This window comes from Macrosteles quadrilineatus, unplaced genomic scaffold (genome assembly GCF_028750875.1).
Source record: "Macrosteles quadrilineatus isolate MER2022 unplaced genomic scaffold, UCM_ALF_1.0 Scaffold_1__1_contigs__length_201487025, whole genome shotgun sequence".
Lineage (NCBI taxonomy): Eukaryota > Metazoa > Arthropoda > Insecta > Hemiptera > Cicadellidae > Macrosteles > Macrosteles quadrilineatus.
In genome coordinates, this window is record NW_026542594.1 from 59292197 (window position 1) to 59314354 (window position 22158).

Sequence of the window (22158 nt, forward strand, 5' to 3'; positions counted from 1 at the left end):
GTCTGCAGCTGCAGGTATGCTGCGACGAGGGTATTAAAAAAAATTGGTTACAAGGAAAATTCAAAACATTGTAAATTTAAAATTTTTATGTTATTAATACGGAGAGTACATAAACTGTTGTACTTTGCTTGTTTATGATTATATTTTAATGAAACTTGGCAAATTTATTTATTTAAAAATATACTAATAATAAAAACTCACTTTATTTATCTGCTATGTAGCAGCAAACCTAGGTACTCATGAAACCTAATGTTAGTGAAATTGATTTAATTGAAAATCAAATCAGGCAGATGGAAACTCACTTAATCTGCAGGTTTGCTGTGGTGGGGGTATTTTCCCTATTCCATGAAATGCAGAGACGGTAATGCAACCTTTGATTGAATGGAAAGTGAATAGGTTGCTGCAGATCTCTGGAGGGAGTTAAGAACACAAAACACTGAAAGATTTTTTTTATTTTAGCTTTTAATGGCCGCCATTTTGAAACAACTTGATGAAACTCGACCATTGATAACCTGGGCCGAGATAATGTATTGAAGAACTTGTGTGCCAAATTTCATAAAAATCGGTTCAGGCATTCGGCCATTATAGCCAATTCATGGCGACCCAGCATCCTCTTACGGCCGCCATCTTGATGACGTCATTACGGACGACCGAGGTCCTTAAAAATTGGGGTCTGGGCGGTTTTAGGTTCAGAAACTTGTATATAACCAGTTAACCACCTAAAATTGCAGCCTCCCCGCCAGAACTGAAATATTCTGCCACTATATGCAGCTATACAAACCTACTAATAAGGAGGTTTTCAGATGAAATCTGTCATATAATTTACAAATGTTTATGATACAATATACAGTTTTGTACAATCGAGTTAAAAGTCAGTGAAGGTAGGTGTCTTGGCTGGCAAGAAGACGACGGGTCTGTAGTAGTCCATGTTCTTGGTCCAGCCACGAGGGGCAGTGTTGTAGTTGTTGAGAGAGTTGTATTCCTGAGGATGGTAAGTAGCGGATGGTGGTGGCTCCAAGGATGCTGGTGGTAACTTGGCTGCAGAACCTGTCACAGCAATCATAATATTGCATTTTAGAGACAGTACATTTATAGTGATTTTAGTCATGCATCGCGCACCTTTGAAGTACTTATAAAAAGTATCTTGAATAAAATAAATTTACTTTATAAGGTTTTTTACTTTCATAGTTAGCTGATAAAGATCATGTCAATTAGGATCTCATATAGGGAGGGTAGTATGAGACACAGACAACTTCCCCAATACCCCAACTCTTCCCCAACTCTGAATTAGTATATTACATGAAATCCACTTCCTGATCATTACCCTACATGATTTAATCTATGATATATCTAATTTTATCTTTATTGTATCAAAATTTACAGCGTTTTATAAGATATGCAGTCAAATAACGTCTGTGCAAAAGTATACATAGATTTAAATTCTTAACAGTTGCAGTCCCACACCACAAACCACAAAGATTGTGTGTTATGTACACAGACACGGATGTATGAAGTTAGTTGCAGTAAAATCTCACCAACTCGTCAATCTGTGTACTCAGAGTAGTTGAGTTTGGGGGTTTCAAATTATCAGGAACATTGACATTTTTAACGGGTTTTAATTAATTAATCCGTAACGGACTAATAATTTTTACATATAAATTTATTACTTACATGAGTGTTCTTACATATTGAGTAAACAATCTTAAAACAAATGTCAAACATTCAACAATTAAAACTAAATGGTCTGAAAAATTGTATTTTTTGTGCACCCTGTCAGCTGTTGACCGTCGAGTTAGTGAGGTTTTAATTTTACCTGGTTTAATTGGATAGAGCCAAGTTTAAATATGGTACCAGGGTCGCAGCTTGCCCCCCCCCCCCCCCCCAGGGCAGGGGGATTGCCCCAAGCGGCAAATTTTGGGGTGCAGCAAAATTGAGGTTGCTATACATTCTTTTTTAAACTTTATCATACAAAAAGTTTGCTTTTGCATACTGAAGTGCCAATTCAAGGGACTCTTAAGAGAATATTTATATGAACGCACAGGATCCGTAGACAAGACTACAGGCTCATAGTCAAAGTACTTTCTTGTAATTTTACAGGCGTGTGTGGAGTGGAGCACTGCTGCCCCTGCCATCCTACTCCTGTACCCCTCTTGATTGGCACCTACATTTTTGGTAACATGTATAGATTAGATAACACCGCCCGCCGCTTGCCGCTCGTATCGTACCCAAAGCCTGAGATCATCCCCTTCTATAAATTTAATAAACTTATTGAGAAACTGTACGTATGCAGTAGGCTATGATCAATGTAATTTAATAAACACATATTACAGAATTTGTTTTATTTGTTCACTTAAAAATTGCTCTAACAGGTTTAGGGGTTTCATAATAATATACCAATCTTAAAAATTAATACATTTTTAATACCGTAACCTTATATATAAAATTGATGAAACGTTTGGGCTGTGTCTTAGAAAAAATGTGTGTGCCTCGTGTTAAGAATGTCATTGGATCTTAGAACAAATTCCATAGTTGCGTAGTGAAAGGGCGGCAAATAAAGCACTTACTCTCCATTGGAAAATGTATAGCTGCGGCCCTGCATGGGACAAATTAGCACAGAGTAAGACATTATAAACTATTAGACACTCAGCAATGAATTGTTCCTTCTATCAATGACAGTATATGCAATGCATAACAACCCCTTACTGTGCAGTTGTATTCTTGAAAGAATAAAAACACAGAGTGATCAAGTGGATTTTCTCAGATCCTGTGAGAGTCATTGTTTGTACACTCATTTATAGACAACTCATAAACATGCTATAGTGAATAATTTCTTCTCCTAATCTCTAGTAATCATTTCATGTTGTAATCATGCAATCATTGAATAGGGTAATTTGTTAATTAATGCAATTAATTTATTTTATTTTATTTGCTAACACAAGTTATGATTATTGTTATTTGTTGTTTTATATTTTTCAGTTTACCCAAAATACTTAAATAAAGGTTGTTGTAGAATTTTCTTGTGAAATATTATTTGGCACCGCTACATAGGGGCAGCGGTATAGTAACAACCATAATGTCTGAACTGTCCAAAATTGATAAATTGACAAAAGTGTTGGCTGATCTATTGAAGAAATAACAAAAGCCATCTCCACAAGTGAGTACTGTTCATCTAGAACCACTGGAGCCGTCTGATGCCCGGGAACCTGCAAAATGGTCTCAATGACTCAATGGATACGAAGATTTGAAGTTTATCACTCAGCATCAGGATTATTAAAAAAAGAGGTGAACCAACAGGTAAACTGTCTACTAGTAGTCTATTGTTTAGGAAGTGAAACGATTCATTACTCACATCTATTGGGCTTTCTCCTGATGAAAGGAAGACTTATGAATAGGTGAAAAACAAATAAAACGACTATTTACCAGTTCGTAAAAACCTGTTTTATGAACGAACAAGGTTTCTTCAAAGAGAACAAGGAACAAATAAGTCTGTTGACAGCTATAGGGTGATCAACTCAAGGAGGCCACCATTAGGATGTCAGAAACGGTTAGAATTAGAGAAAACTTAAAATGAGGGACATTCCTTTTTTTCCTTTTTAGTGGCAGTTAAAATTATTAATTAAGTTTTTTTTTAGAAATTCAGCCGCCATTTTCCAATTTGGTGGCTTCCTTGAGTTGATCACCCTGTATAAATTATATTTATAAATTGGCTCATAAATGTGAATGGTTTTGTGACAAATGCAACTTCAACACGGATATTTTGTTACTGAAATTGGTTTCAGGTTTGTTGAACAGGACATTATCCACAAAATTGCAGCTCCAGAATTATCTTCCGCTAGATGAATCTAAAACAAGTATTCGGCAATCTGACGCCATTGAAGTACAGCAAGATGTAATTCGACAAGCCAAAGCGGGATCCGAGGATGCAGGATGATCATAATGGCGTTATGAAGGTTGCAAGGAATAATACCCCCGCCGCAGCAAACCTGCCGACTAAGCGAATTTCCATTTGTCTGAATTGATTTTCAGTTAAATATATTTAAATAACATTAGGTTTAACGAGTACCTATGTTTGCTGCTACAAGGAAGCTAATAAAGTGTGTTTTTGAGTAAAATATTGATAGCTTAGTACAAAATAAATAAATTTGCCAAGTTTGATCAAAATATATCATTAAAAAAGCAAACTACAACATTTGACAATATTCTCCAAGAATAACATGGGAATTTTAAATTTACAATTTTTGTAATTTTCTCCGTTATTAATAACCGAACAAAAATACTTTTATATACTATTTTTTTTGTTTTTTTAAGCTCTTTAAAAAGGTCTAAAGAGAAATGGGGAAATTTTGTGTTTTAAGGGTCAAAAGTGAGAAAAACCAATTTTTCCACATAAAACCCACGTAAAGCCCCGTTCCCATGGTCCGATCATGCTGGTTTGTGAACTCATTCAAGTTTATCCCGCTTTACACCTTTAAACCAAATTTCATCAAAATCGGACAAAAATTACTCAAGTTATCGCGTTCACGGACGTATATATATATAAATATATATATTAATAAATGAAATAAATAATTAAACATTTAGTACCCTTTTTTAAGTTATTAATTTATTGAATAAACTTACATGTTTCGGCTCTTAGGCCATGATCACAGTTATGAACAAATAGTAAATAAATAGAAATGTAAATAATAAATAAGTAAATTATCATATGATTTTGGAATTTTTTCTAGTATATAGGTTGGCTTAAGTGTTGTTTTCTTTTGATTTATTATATAAGATTTTTTCATATATTATGTTTTCTTTTTGAATTTGCATTGTGTATGTTTTCAGGATATTTTTTATGGTTTCTATATATGTGGAATTCTTCTTTAATGAATAATTTGGCTTTGTTTGGTTCTAATTCAATTATTGATAAATTATTTTCTATATTTTGATATTTATGATTAGTTTTTATTAGGTGTTCTGCGTAGTTTGATTTCATACTTGTTGAATTTTTAGATTTAAATGCCTGAATATGTTCTTGGAATCTACATTTGAAGCTTCTACTAGTTTGGCCAATATAATACTTGTTACAGTCTGTACAGGAAATTTTGTAAATACCGCTTTTGTTAAATTTTGATGATTCTTCAGTGCCTTAAGGATTTAATGATTTAAGGAAAACCTTATCTAAAACAAATTACAAAGCAACATATAGAACAAAAAACAACGTCTTTAAGATTATAAATTCAAAAGTGTCCAAACATCAACAAATAACTGAAGAATCATCAAAATTTAACAAAAGCGGTATTTACAAAATTTCCTGTACAGACTGTATAAGAGCCGAAACATGTAAGTTTATTCAATAAATTAATAACTTAAAAAAAGGGTACTAAATGTTTAATTATTTATTTCATTTATTAATAATAATAGTAGCCCTCAATAGTGAACGATATATTTATTCAAATATATATTATAAAAATTTTAACGAATGGTGTTTTTGGTCTCTGGGGACATCAAAATGAAAATGTAAATCGGTCCCGGGTCTAGGTCTTACCGTGCCACCTACGGTAATAGCTACTTCCCTATAGGGAATTTCGCTAAAACAAGTGCAATCTTACTAGTGTTCCAGATGTGGCAGAACAGATAGATCACCGGGAAACACTCATCCTACTGTCCAGCAAAGAAGTCACATTGTCACGGCTCAGAGGCATCAACATCAGAGGCAATTCGAGTACCGTATATCAAAAATCTAGTTACTGCTGCTGTGTCGCTTCTCGCATTTGACCCAGAGCTGCCTACAAGGATTTCATGCAGATTCATCAGGCTTTGGGATCGGCGGAGTATTGGTACTGGCACAAAGAAATTTGGTGGCCAGTTTAATTCATTTCTCGAAGTCTCAGTGAAGTTGAACAGAGATACGCTAAAATATAAAAGAAGGATCTAGCATATACATGGGCTTGCAAACATCTTTCTCAATTTTTGTCAAGGTCTTTCAGCCAAACTAAAGTCTTTCTATTTGATTTCTGATCTCCTGCCGCTTGTTCAAATTCTTGGTAATACAATCAACAGTCTTTCTGCCCGTCTTCAAAGGTTTTAAGTGAGGTTGCTACCTTTAAGCTTTGATATCCATCACTGAAAAGGCAAAGTTATCCTGATATTTTATCAAGGAACTCGATGACTCTGAGTGATGAAGAGAACACTGGAGACCTCTTAAATGAAATGTAAATTCACGTTTGTCAAGTAATGTCATCTATTCCCGTCACTAAAAGAGTGTCGAAGCCGATACCTTGTGTGGTGTATTGAAAGATGCGATTCCATCTGGTGATTGGACAAAATTGAAGAGAACTGCATTTTTAAAGAGAGACGTGATTTGGTGCTTCATAACAACTTGATTGTCCATGGTAGTAGATTATTTGTGCCTAGTAAAATTAGAGCAGAGGTTCTGAACAGTAATCAAACTGGACATCAAGGTGTTAACAGGTGTATTTCAAGAGCTCGTGATGCCGTCTGGTGGCCGGAAGTAACTAATGATATCAAACAAAAACTGGAGGGATGCCTTATTTGCATTGAAAATTCACATATTCCTTTGTGAGCCTCTAATTCCTTCACCTTTGCCTGATCAACCGTGACAAGTATTGGGAGCTGATCTGCTTCAGCATAAAAAGAAAACTTATCTAGTTATTCAAGACTATTTTTCCAAGTACATAGAATTGGTTCAATAGAACAAAACAAATGCCTCTTCATTAATCAAGACCTTGAAAAGCATATTTGCTCAACATGGCTTGCCTTCTGTTCTAAGGTCTGATAACAGCCCATTCAATTTGAGAGAGATGAAGGAATTTGCTAAGGAGTGCCACTTTGAACTGATTACTTCTAGCTCGATGTTTCCACAAAGCAATGGACAGGCAGAGCGTGCAGTTCAAATGAGTTCAAATTGCTAAAAACATTCTGAAAAAATCATGATCTTTATAATGGCTTATTAGCATATCGTTCTACTCCACTAAGCTGTAGTTATAGTTCAGCTGAGCTTCTTTTTGGTAGGAACATCAGACGCACTGTTCCTACTTCAACAAAACATTGGAGCCGAAGTGCCCAGGCTTGAAAAGTATTAAGGCAATGGGCACCACAGAAAAAGAAAAACAGAAGCGAAACTACGACAAAAGACACCTTTTAAAGGAGATAAAAGTTTTGAGTTTTGGGAAAAGATGTGGGTGTCTAACCTGAAGTGATACGGACTAGTGGTTCGAAAAAATTCCAACATTAGAGATTATAAGGTCAACATCGATGGGAAATTATATAGAAGGAGTCGTTTTAGTTCCCAACAACAATGGATTCCAAAGACGTGAGCAGACACATGTTATGGTAATAGTTTGTTGTTTTGTATTTTTCAGTTTACCTAATATAGAATTTTCTTGTGAAATATTATTTGGCACCACTACAAATAACAATGTTAGTTGGAAAATTATCAGTTCTTGCTGCAATTGCTTAATCAAGTTACCTAGTTTCAAAAACGTTAAAATTAATAATTTAATGTAATCCTTGTGCTGTAAAAAAATAATGACTCACAACCACTTGTAAATATTAGAATGTAGTTTTTAGTGTAACTCTGAAGATGTCACATCCTGTGGCAAAATGTTCACCAGTAAATAAATTGGACTTCAAAAACACAAGGCAACCAACAAAATAAAAGTTAACCTAATTTCTTTTAATCTGTTTTCCAAGGGAAACTCTAATAATATTACAAATGACTTACAAATCTAATTTATACAACTTGATGGAACCCTAGTCATAGTTACATTTATACGTTAATACAAGTAAATATGTACAAATGTTGAATAATCAATATATTAACTCTGGTTCTATAGAATTACTTCAAACACATGCTAATATACAGACTATCTTTCTCAGGCTGTACACATATTCAATTTAAACACCATTTTTATCCATTCCAGAAGGCAGGAGATTTCCCTTGCACAATACACAATTCTATAACTAACCCTTTAAACACTAAAATAATAGTTACTTTCAAACAAACCCTTTGGCAAGTACAGAATTGCTAAGCCATGCAGTGCGATTGTTCCAAAGAGACGGGGAGAAAGTGGATTTTTAACTTACTCATTGAAGATTTTATCTCTTGGGAGGTCTTCTTTGAAAGAGTAAAGCTTGATTCTTCAAGAGTTTCAGAGTTTGAGACGACAGCATTGGGGAAGGTTCGAGATTCTACCTTGGTGTTGGACACATAGTATCGTTGATCATCTGTAAGGGCAGCGGGGGCGTTGTGTGAGATTGGTTGAAAAGAAGAATGTGTCTGTGCTTGTTGTTGTTGTGACTGTTGTTTTATTACAACTTGCTGTGATTGATATTGAAAGGATTGGGTCTTTTCTTCACCCTGTTGTGTTTGGGAAGTTTCAAAGTGTTGTTGTTTAATAACAAGGGGTGGTGAAGCTTGTAAGGGTTGTGTACTCGGTTTAAAAGATTGATTTGTTTGTGAGTAAGACACAAATTGTGTTTGTCGAGAGTCGTCCTCATTTTCGCTTGTATTTTGCACTCCCTCAAGGTTGGATGGCTGCTCATTGCCATTTTTAGGCCTCATTAATGGTCTACTACTGTTTTCAAATGTATTTATCAACTCTTTTACGGGTACTTTTTCATAAGGCTTTGACGGATCATCCAGCTCCACACTTTTTTGACTCGAGGAGGACTGTTTTCTTGATACTGATGAATATTCTTTGTGGCTGCTAGAACTTGATTCAAGTTTAGCAGTTTCTGTTGTTTCTATTTTCTTACTGGATGAAAATGTTGCTTCAACTTCGACTTGGCTTTCATCTTCTTTAACTTCAGCAATTTCCTCTGAAACCTCAGGATTTTCTTTAAGGTAATTTTTTGACGGTTTTGACAAACATACATTCACTGTTTCAGCTAAAGGTGGCTTAGTGACTTCCTTAACGCCTTCCCTGTTATTTGTATCTCCAGTTTCGCTATCTTTGCGATCATTTTTTCCCTTAGGCACTTCAACATATACTAACTCGTCAGGCTCAATATCTTGTGGTTTTATTTCAACTTCCACTTCCTCCCCTTCCTTAACTGTATATTGAACTCTCGTTTTAAGAGATCCACCTTGAACAAGTTTAGTTTCCTCTGTTGTTTCTAAAGTTTCTTCTCCTATTACAACAGCATCACCTCCAGCAGAAACGCTTACTGATAGATTATTCATTTCAGTGTCCTCAATTGCATTTGTTCCATCAGCCATGAACGTTTCAGAGTCAAAAGTCATCTTTTTGGTGTCCCCAGTCCTTGTTTTAACAGTGCCTGACTTTGGACCAATATCAACTCTTTTTGTTTCAAAAATGTTGATAGACAATTCATCACTCATTTCAGTTATTCTAGGGGGAGGAGTAGGTGGAGGTGGGGGAGGTGGTGGTGTTTTAACCTCTTCAAAAGGAAGTGGGGAATTCACAAGCATTGTACCAAAACCTCTTATTGGGACGTCTGGATTAAATGGTACTAGTTCTTTAACCATTTCTCTTCTCATTACATCGGCACTCTGTGGCAGTGGAGTTAGTGGTCTGTTAGGATCCATGACAGCTTTTATATCAAGAAAACTGACAGGTGTGGGTATAGAACGTTCTTGTTTACCTTGTTCAAGAACTTGTTCAATTTTTCTCTTGGGTGGAGTCTGTTTTATACCCTTTGCTTCCAACCGCTCGTTAACTTGTTTGATTACAGGTTTAATTGGTCTAGAGTCCATAACCTTGGTTACAACTGCCGGGAGAGGATTAGGAGGAGGTTCTAAAACGGGAGTGTTACGTTTAATGTTTGAAGTCTCTGTGGCAAGTAAAGTGTTAGAGGAAGCCTCATATAAGATGCTCACTGAGGTTGGCGTTCTAGGCCTGCCCTCGAAAAGCTTGTCCAAGTCGACAGTGCCTATAGAAAGCAGTCAGTTATAAAGCAGATGAAGCACACACTGGTTAATTTAAAGCAATAGCAAAAAAATACACGAACAAATAAAAGGTGATAGTATACAATACTAATCGTAACTATATTATTAAAGCCTTGAAGAAAACTCGAATACAGATATACTGTCAAATCAATATGTTAATAGAAAAGCGTTTAGCTCGTTATTGATTTTATATTTAATAAAGAAAAAATACAGCATAACAGGCATGGAAATCATTCAGGAAAAATTGATTTCCTAGTAAGGGCAAATAAACGTATTTTGGATTGGGTTTGATCTTTTTTCATTTAAAATTAACAAGGAAAATCCATTAGATAGTTAAATACAGTTAAATAGTTAAATAGTTAAACAGTTAAATAGTTATGACACCTTTAAAGTAGGTAGACAAAAAAGCAACAACTTGCCATTTAAAAACATTAAATAACACAAACCCCAAGGCCAAAATGGATAGCGGTTTAGTAATAGAAAGCTGTAATAGTTCGTATTTGGGAAATAAGAACAGTGATTAATAGTTAGTAAATATTTTACTGACAATTCGTTAAAACTAATAGTCATAGCTTTAATGTACTTAAAATCTTAAATACTTTATTCTGAAATGGCAACCATACAAATGTAGGTGTTTTAAGCCATTTGGTTTGTTAAGGTAAAAAAATAGGTAATGTACAATGAGTTAGCTACGTAAGTGTTAGCACATGCAGAATCTCTGTTAGTTTAAATATTATGTCTGAGTTTGAAATTTATGTAAAGAATATCATTGGCTTTGAGATTTTGTAGGGTAAAAAGTATAGGCTACAGTCTCTTTTTCTGTGCTGCTGAAGTATTTTTTGGTTTAGTGTTTTAATCATAAGGTTGATTGTATTGTGAGCATGTAAATTAATTTAGTATCCTCTAATTTTCCTTTTATAACACATTTAATACAATTCTTATGAGAATTGTTTTTAAGATAAACACAAAATAGAAATTAAAAATAATTCCTGCTGTTCCATCATAGAAGAGACCATATTATTTTTTTAATTTTCTGTAGATATTCTGTTAAATTAATTATCTTCATCTGTATAACCTATCTATGGAGATGCAAAAAAGGTTGTTTTGAATACTATAACTCCCCACGAAAGACACTAGACAGGCTGTCCGAAAAACATTAGTGTTGTTGTTTCAGACCACCTTTGAATAGCTGGCCGTGTATGATTTTATTAAACCTTACACTATACAAAACAAAACAAAAAACTGAATAAAAATAATCCATTTAACAGCAGTGAAGAATTTTATTCTTTTAAAATAGATTTCATACTCTTTTAATTCAATTGTTTTAAGAACATGATTTGAACTTTTCACTCACAATCTTTAAAAAAAATGCCACCAGCGTTTAAACACACAAAATAATTAATGGCATTTGCAGTTCACTAACATTCCAAAGCCTAAATTTGAATTGTTACTAATGTCTTAAACTAATAAGCCAAAAAGCAGATCATTTGCATAGGTTAAGAGATGTAAACTTATTTTCCAAACAATTCTATATGTACAGTTTTATAATTGACTATACACAGAGTAGACTTTCAATAAAAATTTGATACCAAGAAAATAAATTAACTCTAGAACCATCTCACCAGAGGGTACTAGTATATTGGGTTATATATTAACCCTTTCACCTCTCTGGTCGGCCGTGAGCCGACATCGGCCGTTTCGCAACCGTATCATATTACGGCTTAAACAAATTTAAAAAGAAATTGTGGGATTTTTTATATTTTTTATTATTAGTTGACTATAATTTGAAGTTAAATTACTGGTAGGCATAATGATCTGCATAATAAATTAAACCTAGGGCATAGAAGCCTAAAATGATAGTCGAAAGGGTTAATCAAAATTTATGCCACAGCTCCTGTGTATAGCCAATGGTTCTATCATGTCGTTATTATTAAACTTAAAAATACAGCAAACAAAATTGGAAATGTAAGCGATACAATTTGGGAATGTTTTGTATATCTTGAATTATAAGTACAGTAGTGTTCCTTATTTGTTTCTATATTAATACTCACTGAAAGGCTGCAGCTCTGCTTCCGGTGCAGTCCAAGCCTTCGGTGTTGTGGGTTGATATAGGCCAGTGGGCTTAGGCGGCGCAGGCACAGGTGTCACTGGTGCTCCAGTGACTGTTTGAAACACTGTGGTCGGCGTCGGGGCGAACATTGTAGGAGTTGCTGGTGGGGGGAACGAGTGGTGAGAGGGCAAAGAAATTTCCTGAAATGCAGCTTCGACTGACCCTGTCTCTAGGGCAGCTTCCCAAGGTGACTTTACTAGCTTAAGTCTCGGCTGAGCAAATCTCTCCTGTTGAACAAATACAGTCTAAGGACTAGTTTAAACATATTGTCCGTATTCTCCTATACTTCATAAAAATAAAAGTATTTGGCCTATATTCAATTAAACAGGAGTGTTGAAAAATAAAATTATTGCATATAAGTCATTGCACCAGTGAATGGCCAAAAACTATATAAAATTTTAAAATTGAATTAAGCACCCTTTCTTTTCCCCAAATAACCCCTTTATGAGTCTCACGTCCAGATTCTGTCTGCAATAATACCCCCGCCACAAATTCTGTATATATTTAAGAAGAGTATGTAATTTGCAAGAATACTCTTGATTACATGGCTTTGCTGCAAATAAAGGTTACATATCTTTTGTATATTTTATGCATAGGCCCTATTTTATTAATGTCTATAGTTGAATGTACACTTGCACTTACCACAATTTCATTCATTTTCTGCACATTCTCGACGCGTGTCGTACCATTCTTGAGGTATGACTGAGTTGGTAGTTTACCAGAAGGGGTAGGAGGCTGGATAGAAGGTGGCTGATAAGCTTTGTAGCTAGTTCCTTGTTGATTGGTCCCCACGTAGTTGAAGCTATTGTTTTCTGAGAAAAATGAAGTAGTCTTGACGTTATTTTCGTCTACAACCCACTTCTCTGATTTCTTGCGGCGCTTAGCAAAGAGTTCAGCTCCTGAAATGATGAAAATCAGTCACTAAAACATGGTAAAAACTAGTATAACGATTGCAAAATTATCTATATATAAGATTATAATATTATAAGATATAAGATTATTATATATAAGATTAAGGAAATAAACTGATATGATGAATACCATTTTCATTCCAATAAAGATATTGGAAGAAAACATTAATAATTTATGTCCGTTAATAAGCAAGTTGTTGTTTCTTACAAAAGAAAATAGTCCTTAAACGGTGCAATACTATGAATCCTAAAAAGCGGGGACTTACAAGTTTTTCATTTTTTTCCGTAATCCAAGTGCCATTACAAAGGCGTAACTAGATTATGTTCCTCACATGATGATTACCAAACCGACATTTAATTGTAGACTGTGAGGTGGTAATCCGAGCAATTCCAGTGAATTTAAAAACTCAATTGGATAATGAACAATATCATCCTGGTTGGCAACGGAATCAACAGATTTGTATGTCTTTAAGTCACCAGTTATCTTATTTTGAATTTGAATATTCATTTCTATGACAAACATTTTTTGCAGCTAGAACTCGTTCGCTCAACCAAACATAATTTTTGTAGTTTTGAGCCATGTTTGGAACATCTCCTCAATTAGCTTGTTTGTTGATTTTGTAAAATTGGAAAAATTGGCAAGGAATGTAATGTATCCAGACGATGTGTCAACAGGTGTTTCACCATTTCCAATTTCGAGCAATTGTTTGAAAAAAAGTTCTCCAGATTGGTCGTTTTGCAATTGTACGATAGCATATTAATATTTAATTTGAGTGTTTTGACATTTTTCCATATAAAGGACGACTTCAAGCATCGAGTTCGTCAGCTGACGTTGATTATGGAATCACTGGCAATGTTTGTCTGAAATCCTGCCAATATAATCATCGCTCCACCAAACAGGGTTTGGACGTTTCTTAAATCTTGCATCGTACGGTCTAATGCCTCCAAAGATTTTTTGTAGACCATGGTGCATTCGTCCGAAACGATCAATTTGCTTTCCTTTACCACTTCGGCCATTGCAGAATTCCTCAAAAGGTTGCATGTTGGAGTTTCGATAGTTTTCACACTCAAAAGCAACCTAAGTGCTGAATGAGATGTTCGACCGCCTTCCAGCAATGTAGCTGCAATGGCTGATGAAGCAAGCGCCAGTGTGATTCTATTTTGCGATCGAATTGTGGCCAAAATCAATGAGATTAAAAACGTTTTTCCGGTTCCTCCAGGAGCATCTAAGAAAAAAATACACCACTTTCATCGTTTACTACTTTTATTTGGGTATCGTAGACATATTTTTTTGTTGATTTGAAAGGGGGATTTTTCTTTTAACAGTTTCTTTCAGTGCCTCGGAATCGTATTGGGTTTCACGTCTCAACTCTTGATTAAATGCATCATGCATTGGGCGATTGAGTGTTTTCATTCCCAATATTGTACTAATCTTTTGTTGGCAATCATAACGCACATGTCCTCAATTAAAATTAATGCTTAGTTATGAATTTCTTCGTTCATTTCTTCATTAGATGTTCTATGTCGCATCTGATGCCATATATCTTCAGTCATATTATGATCTTTATATTTGTTCTATAAATTAATCGGGTTTGATAGGAAGCATGTAGACAAAGTTATAGAAAACAATGTCCGTATTTGTTTGGCACTTGACGAAATCACTGCATCTTCGAGCATATTGTCCCAATGAGCGTCATTCTCTAGCAATCCCAAACGTTGACAGGCTTCTCTATATGTGACGCACAACATACCATCAACAGTTCGTAGATGTTGGAATGATGTTGGTCCACAAATAATAATACTACACTAATAATACTAACACTAATAATAAACGCAAATAAAAACATTTGTCTTGGCTGGGATGGACTGTAAAGACGTCCTAGTGCATCAGTGGAAAATACTTATGGATAAGGCCAGGGACACACCGCTCCTTTCACACTATACGTTTTCGCTCGTGCGGTTATTAGTCGTATTTGTTGTATCGCATTGGAGCTTATGGCCCCTTTCACATTATACGATTACAAACCGTGTACGATTTTCACCCGCGTAGCGACCGTAGGTGCACACGGTTGGTATCCGACTCCCGCACGAGTAATAGTCGTGTCTACTGCTAGTGGACCATGTGACCATATGGCCCTTTTCACACTACACGGTTGTTAGTCGTGCGGGAGCCCTCCCCGAGTGCAGTTCGCAGCGTTTTTGCTATATAGTTTTTATTTCTTTTTTCAGTTTAATTGTTTGGTTATTGAGTTTAATTACCTGTGCGCACTGTATAGTATTATTCAGTTGTTGTAATTAGTTTCAGTTGTCTTAATATAGTTCAAATGGATGCAATAGACCCTGAAGTTTTAATTTCACTTGTTGAATCAAAAGTTGTTTTATGGGACAAAACATTGGACGTTTACAAAGATAGAATTGCTACAAGAAAAGCCTGGGAAGAAGTGTGCTTCGCATTGAATCCAGATTTTTCAATTCGTCGAACGATTCTTTCGACATACGAAAATAGTTAAAAAAACTTGGCTTCATCGTTCCTCAAATCTTCGAATAATGTATTAAACACACCCACTTCCTCACGTTTTACATTTATGGGATGTACCCAGTGCAGAAGGCCGCGTTTATTTCTTTTCCTGCGTCTGTAAATAATTAGCGCAGCAATAATTTGCTCCCGATCCATACTCCACAAAACTTTCCACTGAAGTATCAATGAACTCTGTACTGGTGGAGTGGGGGGTTTCGATTTATTACTCGTACGATACAAATCGTATAGTGTGAAAGCAACAGACCCACGACCGTCTGCCCGCACGATTAACACTCGTACGAGCGAAAACGTATAGTGTGAAAGGAGCGTTAACTGGCGAAACCGCCGAACGCCGGATCCGCCGAAGGTTGAGGGTCAGAACCACAGAAAACATACTACTATATGTTTTCTGTGGTCTCAGAACACACTTGTTCCGGCGGAAACTATTTTGCTGGAGCCGGCAACAATAAATAGAGTGCAATGAACTCTGAATCAGTTTTGTCTTAGACTAGTACATTTCTAGTAAAGTTTAGTATTAAAAATGGTGCTGTCAAGACCTCAAAAGTTGGCCTTGCTGTGTTCAATCCACCACAGGAGGAAGAGAAAACACCACCGAACTGTTTGGGTGCATCCTATTCTGGAAAACAGACAGCTACATGGAGCTTTTTACACTCGATTTTTACAGTTGATAAATGAAGAAAATAAGTTTTTTAATTATTTTCGAATGTCTGTCCCCTCATTCGACGAGCTACTATCGAAGATTATAGTGCAAATACAAGGAAAAGACACTTAAAAAGACACGAAACGCTGGAAAGGCTGGATTCAGTGCGGCACAAATTTGTCGCCAGCTGTCCCTCGTTTTGTTTTTGTCTTTGTAAATTTCCAATGACCTATCACAAAGTTCTGGTTTCTCGTGAACCAAACTAATAAGTAAATCCGGAGCATTTTACCGCCGGATCGGCAGTTTCGCCGAACCGGAGAAGTGTGCCCTGCCCCATGCCTTCCTGTGTATTTCAACTTGCTCCGGCGCCGCCGGATCCGCCGTCCGGCGGTTTCGCCGTTAAGTGTGTCCCTGGCCTTACTGGAAATGGCTTTCCTTGTTTGCATCGTTGAATTTTCTTCGTCGATTGATTATATTGTACTAGCAACAGTGTCCGTTGTGGTTAAATACAACGGTCTCTAGTAAAATAATGGTTATGAAATCCATACAACACTTTACTCACTAATATTAATGGTACAGTTTAAGCACATAACATTAGAATCACATACTTAACACGATGAACACACTTTAAATACAAATGCAAATTGTTAACAACAACACTTAATCAAAGACAAATTAATTAGATAACAATATAACAAGAAGCTGTTGAATTATTAACACACGTTTCGTATGATTAGATGATGCATACTGGTAAACCAATTATTATTTCCATCTATAAAAATAATTGGTTTTTCTTTTCCGAGTCGGGTTAGCTCTTCTAATTTTGGCCGTAATCTAAAGGTATGGACGTACCGCAGTTTTGCCATCAAGCATCGGCATTCATTTTGACGTATATTTCGAGTTATGCACAAACTGCCTCACTGTACATTTTTTATGGGAGTTGAATTTGTATTTTTTCGAGTTCAATGCTTCGCAGGCGGGCGATGGTTTACAGGAGGGCTCTTCTACCCGCCCGATTTTCATAATATTGGTCTTAAAATAAAGATATGCAAGCACATATTTGTCATCAATTATCATCATTAAACTCGACGAAAGCATTTTTTCACTTCGATTAAAGATGTATTCTAGCAGTTCTAATTACATTATACATTTTGGTCTAAAAACTACCAGCTTTCATTTGAGCTATTGATTATTATGATCGGACTACCTAAAGCACACTGCTGAATCACGAATCAACAATTATTACAATCGTTTTAGTACCTATCTGCAATCAATGATACGTAACTCAATTTTTATTTAAGTAATTTTATATGTCTTGGTCTTAAAATACTTCAAAAGCTTCCACTTGAGATATTGATAGTTTTAATCAGTTAAGTTCAAGATACTCTATCGCTCAATCAGAAAATATAAATTTGATTATATATTGGATATGGAATTTAGTTTGAGATATATTTACTTAATTATAAATGCGTTATTCTATTTGTTTTGACCTAAGAACCTTCATTGAAATAACAGCTTCCATTTCATTAAAGCACACAGCTAAATCACGACCAACACAAATTGTTCAAAAAATGAAGTTATTTATCATCGATTTATAGCCAAACGATCTTGCTTGCAACCTCAACAGTACTTTCATAGTAATTTGCAAATCTTTACAAATTAGGCTTTCCAACGACCCATTATGTAACAAAATCAGTCCGGTAGAAGTCTAGATTTAGTTGTACAAATTTTAACAAAAATATATCTAATTCAGTATTTTCTCACCACTATAAATTAGGAGATCACTTAGATTATTGCCAATATTTTTAAATGGAGGGGAAATCGACCAAAGTGAATGTGATATTCTGAAAGAGAATAACATTTCCTACAAATAACTTCTATGCATTTCTTGAAAATACTCAATAAAGGCAGCCTAAAGTTGGCTACAAATATAAATTTGGAAATAAAAACTTTGGAGTTTTAAATGTATTATATTTTATTTTTATTTTTTTCACCTCAAATATCTAATAAAATCAAACTTTCTCCTAATCCCTCAGGTGCCACGGCTGTTTGAACGCATTGCAGAAAGTCCTTGGGGTTTCCTCAATACTCTTAGTTCAGCATTATTGTATAATCTTTTGCGGTAAAATATTATAAGTGCTTAGTAAAACATCCCAAGTGTATTAAATAATCAATGCTAAATCGTATTCATGGGAATGTCCTTTTCTTTTGTACTGTATTTAGAAATTTGCCACTGTACTTTAGATGATTTGTTATAAGCATATGTTACATATTATTATAGCTCAGTGGTTACAATATTTACATTTTCGTAAAGCTGTCTTGGCTACCTAGCCTTCCCTAAGAGCAATGTTAAAAAAAAATTAAAATTTCATTATAGGTCTTTTAAAGAAAAATGATTTTTTTCCAGAACAGTGGCTAGCATGGACATTGTGTTTAGCCTAAAAATAAGACATTCCTAACAATTCATAGGAAATCGTAGAAGCCGTTTTAGCGAATTTCCCTATAGGGAAGTAGCTATTACCGTAGGTCTCATGGTAAGACTTAGGCCCTGGACCGATTTACTTTTTCATTTTGGTGTCCCCAGAGGCCAAAAACACCATTCGTTCAAATTTTTATATATTATGTATATATATATATGTGTGTCCGTGAACACGAACTTGAGTAATTTTTATCCGATTTTGATGAAATTTGGTTTGAAGGTGTAAGGCGGGATAAACTTGAATGAGTTCGCGATCCAGCATGATCGGACCATGGAAAGAGGGTTTTATGGGGGGTTTTATGGGGTAAAAATTGGTTTTTCTCACTTTTGACCCTCAAAACACAAAATTTCCTAATTTTTCTCTAAACCTTCTTAAAGAGCTTTAAAAATCAAACAATTCAGTATATCAAAGTGTTTTTGTACGGTTATTGGTTAGGCCGACGGAGAAAACTAAAAAATTGTAAATTTAAAATTCCCATGTTATTCTTATGGAGAATATTGTAAAATGTTGTAGTTTGCTTGTTTATGGATATCTTTTGATCAAACTTGGGCAAATATATTCATTTTATACTAAGCAATAATTATTGTACTCAAAACACACACTTTATTAGTTTCCTTGTAGCAGCAAACCTAGGTACTCGTTAAACCTAATGTTATTTAAATAGATCAATTGAAAATCAATTAAGCCAAATGGAAATTCGCTTAGACGGCAGGTTTGCTGCGGCGGGGGTATTTTAAATCATTGTGTGCAAACGTTACTCGTATTATAGTATATATAGATAGATTTAAATAGTATTAGATATTGTGATTAGGTTCCTAGGCTTGTTACTACAAAAAAGGAAAAGTGTTATTATGGTAAAATGTTAAGACTATAGTTTAAAATAAATAAACTTTATCAAGATATATCCATAAACAGGCAAATTGCAACTTTCCCCATAAGACTAAACATTAACGTACAGTATAGGGACTTCATTTTTTCTCCATGAGAATAATATAAGAATTTTTAATGTACAGTTTTTTTTTTTATTTTCTCTGAAACCTTCAACAAATCCTTCAACACCGCTTCAATATAAATAGTTATTGTTTTTAAGCTCAAGATGGTGGTTTCAATCAAAATTGGGCATTTTTATGTTTCAAGGGTAGAAATTTGTAAAAAAACAATGTTTGAATTATTAAACATTTCTTACACCTCGTTCCCATGACCCAAATCTTACTGAAAGTGTCTGACTAAAATTTATTTAATTGTCTAAAAATATTTATTTGAATAAACATGTAAAACATTTAACACTCGGGGAGGGGGGGGGGGTTTCATAAAGACGTATAGGCTAAGTATATTAAATGAAAAAGCCTACCATCTATGTTCAAGTCTTAAGTGATTCAAACTTTAAAGTTAACTACTTAAGTAAGTACGGTCGGTCATTTAATCAGTGTCTTAAAAATTACATTTTAGAGTGTTATAATCTTTGCATAGTGTGAAACATATTTTATTTTATACTAAATTGTATAGTAAGTTAAAGATAAGGAAAATTATACAACATTACTTTATATTACACTGAGTGAAATGTTAAAGTACGGTGATAATGTAGTTTTAAACTTTAACAGACAAATTTTCATTTACAGTGCTGAAATTTATATTTAATCTTACATGTTGTTAAATAGGTACCTTGTTAGCTTTATTATATAAATTGTATATTAGAGCTACCGATCAATATAGCAAGCCAGAAAAAATAAATAATAAAAAAATGAGACATATATTATAAATACTTTTTGTATAAAAGAAAAATTCAAGACAATTATAGCTAAGAGTTTTATAACAATTTAGGCTGTCTAATACTTTGGTGAAAACTTTAATTCATTATGTTTAACTAAAAATCATGTTAAATAAACATGTAGAATTTTAACATACATTTTGTTAAACACTGTTCTAAAGTTGACGTTACAATACTAAAAAATTGTGGTAAACCAACAAAGTTGTACCGAGGAGTTGTATGGAGGTACTTACTGTAGGAAGGGGTTAAGGTCAGTTTCAATACACAGTACAGGAGCACTGATCAGCGATCGATCGGAGTATGACTGAATTGATCTAAGTAACATTGGACTTGACTGATGGCCAAACAGTCACCTTGACGTGTTTGTATCCAACAAATGAGTCAACAGTGTCTTTGCCTAGCACTTTTGGCACCACTTAGGTCATTTGATAATTGCTCGATATATTTATACTAATAAAACAGCAGATATATTTTATACTTTATTGAGAATTTAAAAAGATATTATATCAACATGAAACAAAATACTGCATAATTTACCAACCAACGAACGTATTCTAGCTTTTTACCAATACCCTTTTAGAAAGATTGGGAAAGACCTAACATGGCTATAAGTGTTCTAGAATAAACTATCGACAGACATTCGCGTACCGGTGATCTTATAGAAATAATCGTAGGTACTGTAAAATATATTTAGTTGCCTTTCTTCCCGTTCAATTGAGTTGATTACATTTTTAGTTGTTGTTTGTTGACTGTTGTCATACACACTGTTGCTGTGTATGCTCACAAATTTATTACTACTAGAGGTCGTCCAGTGGTCGAAAACTCGACCAAAAACATGTAACATACACGTATTATTGGATACTGAAGTAGACTTTCCATCTATATGGACCAACTGTCACCATTTTTTACACATGTAGTTGTGTGAGCCATTCACCGAAAGCGTTTCTTTAATTCTATTTTCTACCTTTTTTTGTTGCTGACAAAGTTGATGGGTCATAACAGTTGCTATAGCTAATTCAAACAGTTTGACTTGGTAAAAAACATCGTGTATTCGATAGAAATTTAAGTCACTTAGATCAGCGCAGTCTGTTGGTGACTCACATGAACTACGACGAATTTAATGAAAAAAAAATTGTGACAGCTTTAACATGGGAATGTAATGTAAGCTTCTCTTCTTCAGGCTTCTCTATTTTCACCCCCCCCCCCCCCCCGGCCCCTGTAAATAAAACATGTGATTGAAATTTCTTCCATTTGTTTTGATTTTCTGTTTATATTTCGTTGTTATTTCGTCACCATCATGGCAACCCATAAAGCCCATGTTAAATTTAAAAAAATTCAAATTCATTTTTTGTGCTTATATTTGAGCCTATTTCAATTTTTAAAGGGATTCTGCACTTCTACAGGAAGATATCTTTCTAACGGTAAGCGTAGATTTTCTCTGCGATGCACACGAGCTGAGAAAAAAGGTTTTAAAGAAACATGCTTGCCTATTAATATATAGATAGATTGTGTGAATCTATACTATTTGCAAAATTGATGCAAACATACTTGGATTGGAATCAATGAATTTATGTCAACTTTAACTAAATTAATATATTATGATTTACCTTTGCCTTTGGGTGCATTGAGGTCACGTACAAGGTCAAAACACACTTCCGGACTGAGACAAGGCTCGATGTTGTAGCCTTGCTTCTGGAGACTGTTGAGGTCCTGCACCTGACCCCTGGGGTCCATCACTAGCTTCAGCACCGACTTGGTGGACGAAGTCTCCTGCAAACCGTCATAGTTTACAAT

The 22158-nt window shown here is 34.8% G+C and overlaps 1 protein-coding gene across 6 annotated transcripts in view; it reads right to left on the minus strand.

Annotated features, from left to right (window-relative positions):
• Positions 1-816: 816 nt before the first annotated feature.
• Positions 817-22158, minus strand: part of LOC128983225 (proteoglycan 4) — an 86688-nt gene continuing 65346 nt past the window's right edge. For 5 of the 6 annotated variants that reach the window (XM_054402444.1, XM_054402442.1, XM_054402443.1 and 2 more), the window contains 5 exons: positions 21972-22134; positions 12669-12925; positions 11968-12253; positions 8092-9900; positions 817-1047 (listed from right to left, as the gene is read on the minus strand). In XM_054402444.1, the coding sequence (XP_054258419.1) occupies positions 866-1047; positions 8092-9900; positions 11968-12253; positions 12669-12925; positions 21972-22134 (2697 nt within the window). In that variant the 3' untranslated portion in view covers positions 817-865. The remainder of the gene's footprint in view (positions 1048-8091; positions 9901-11967; positions 12254-12668; positions 12926-21971; positions 22135-22158) is intronic. The other variant, XM_054402447.1, reaches the window with a different exon arrangement.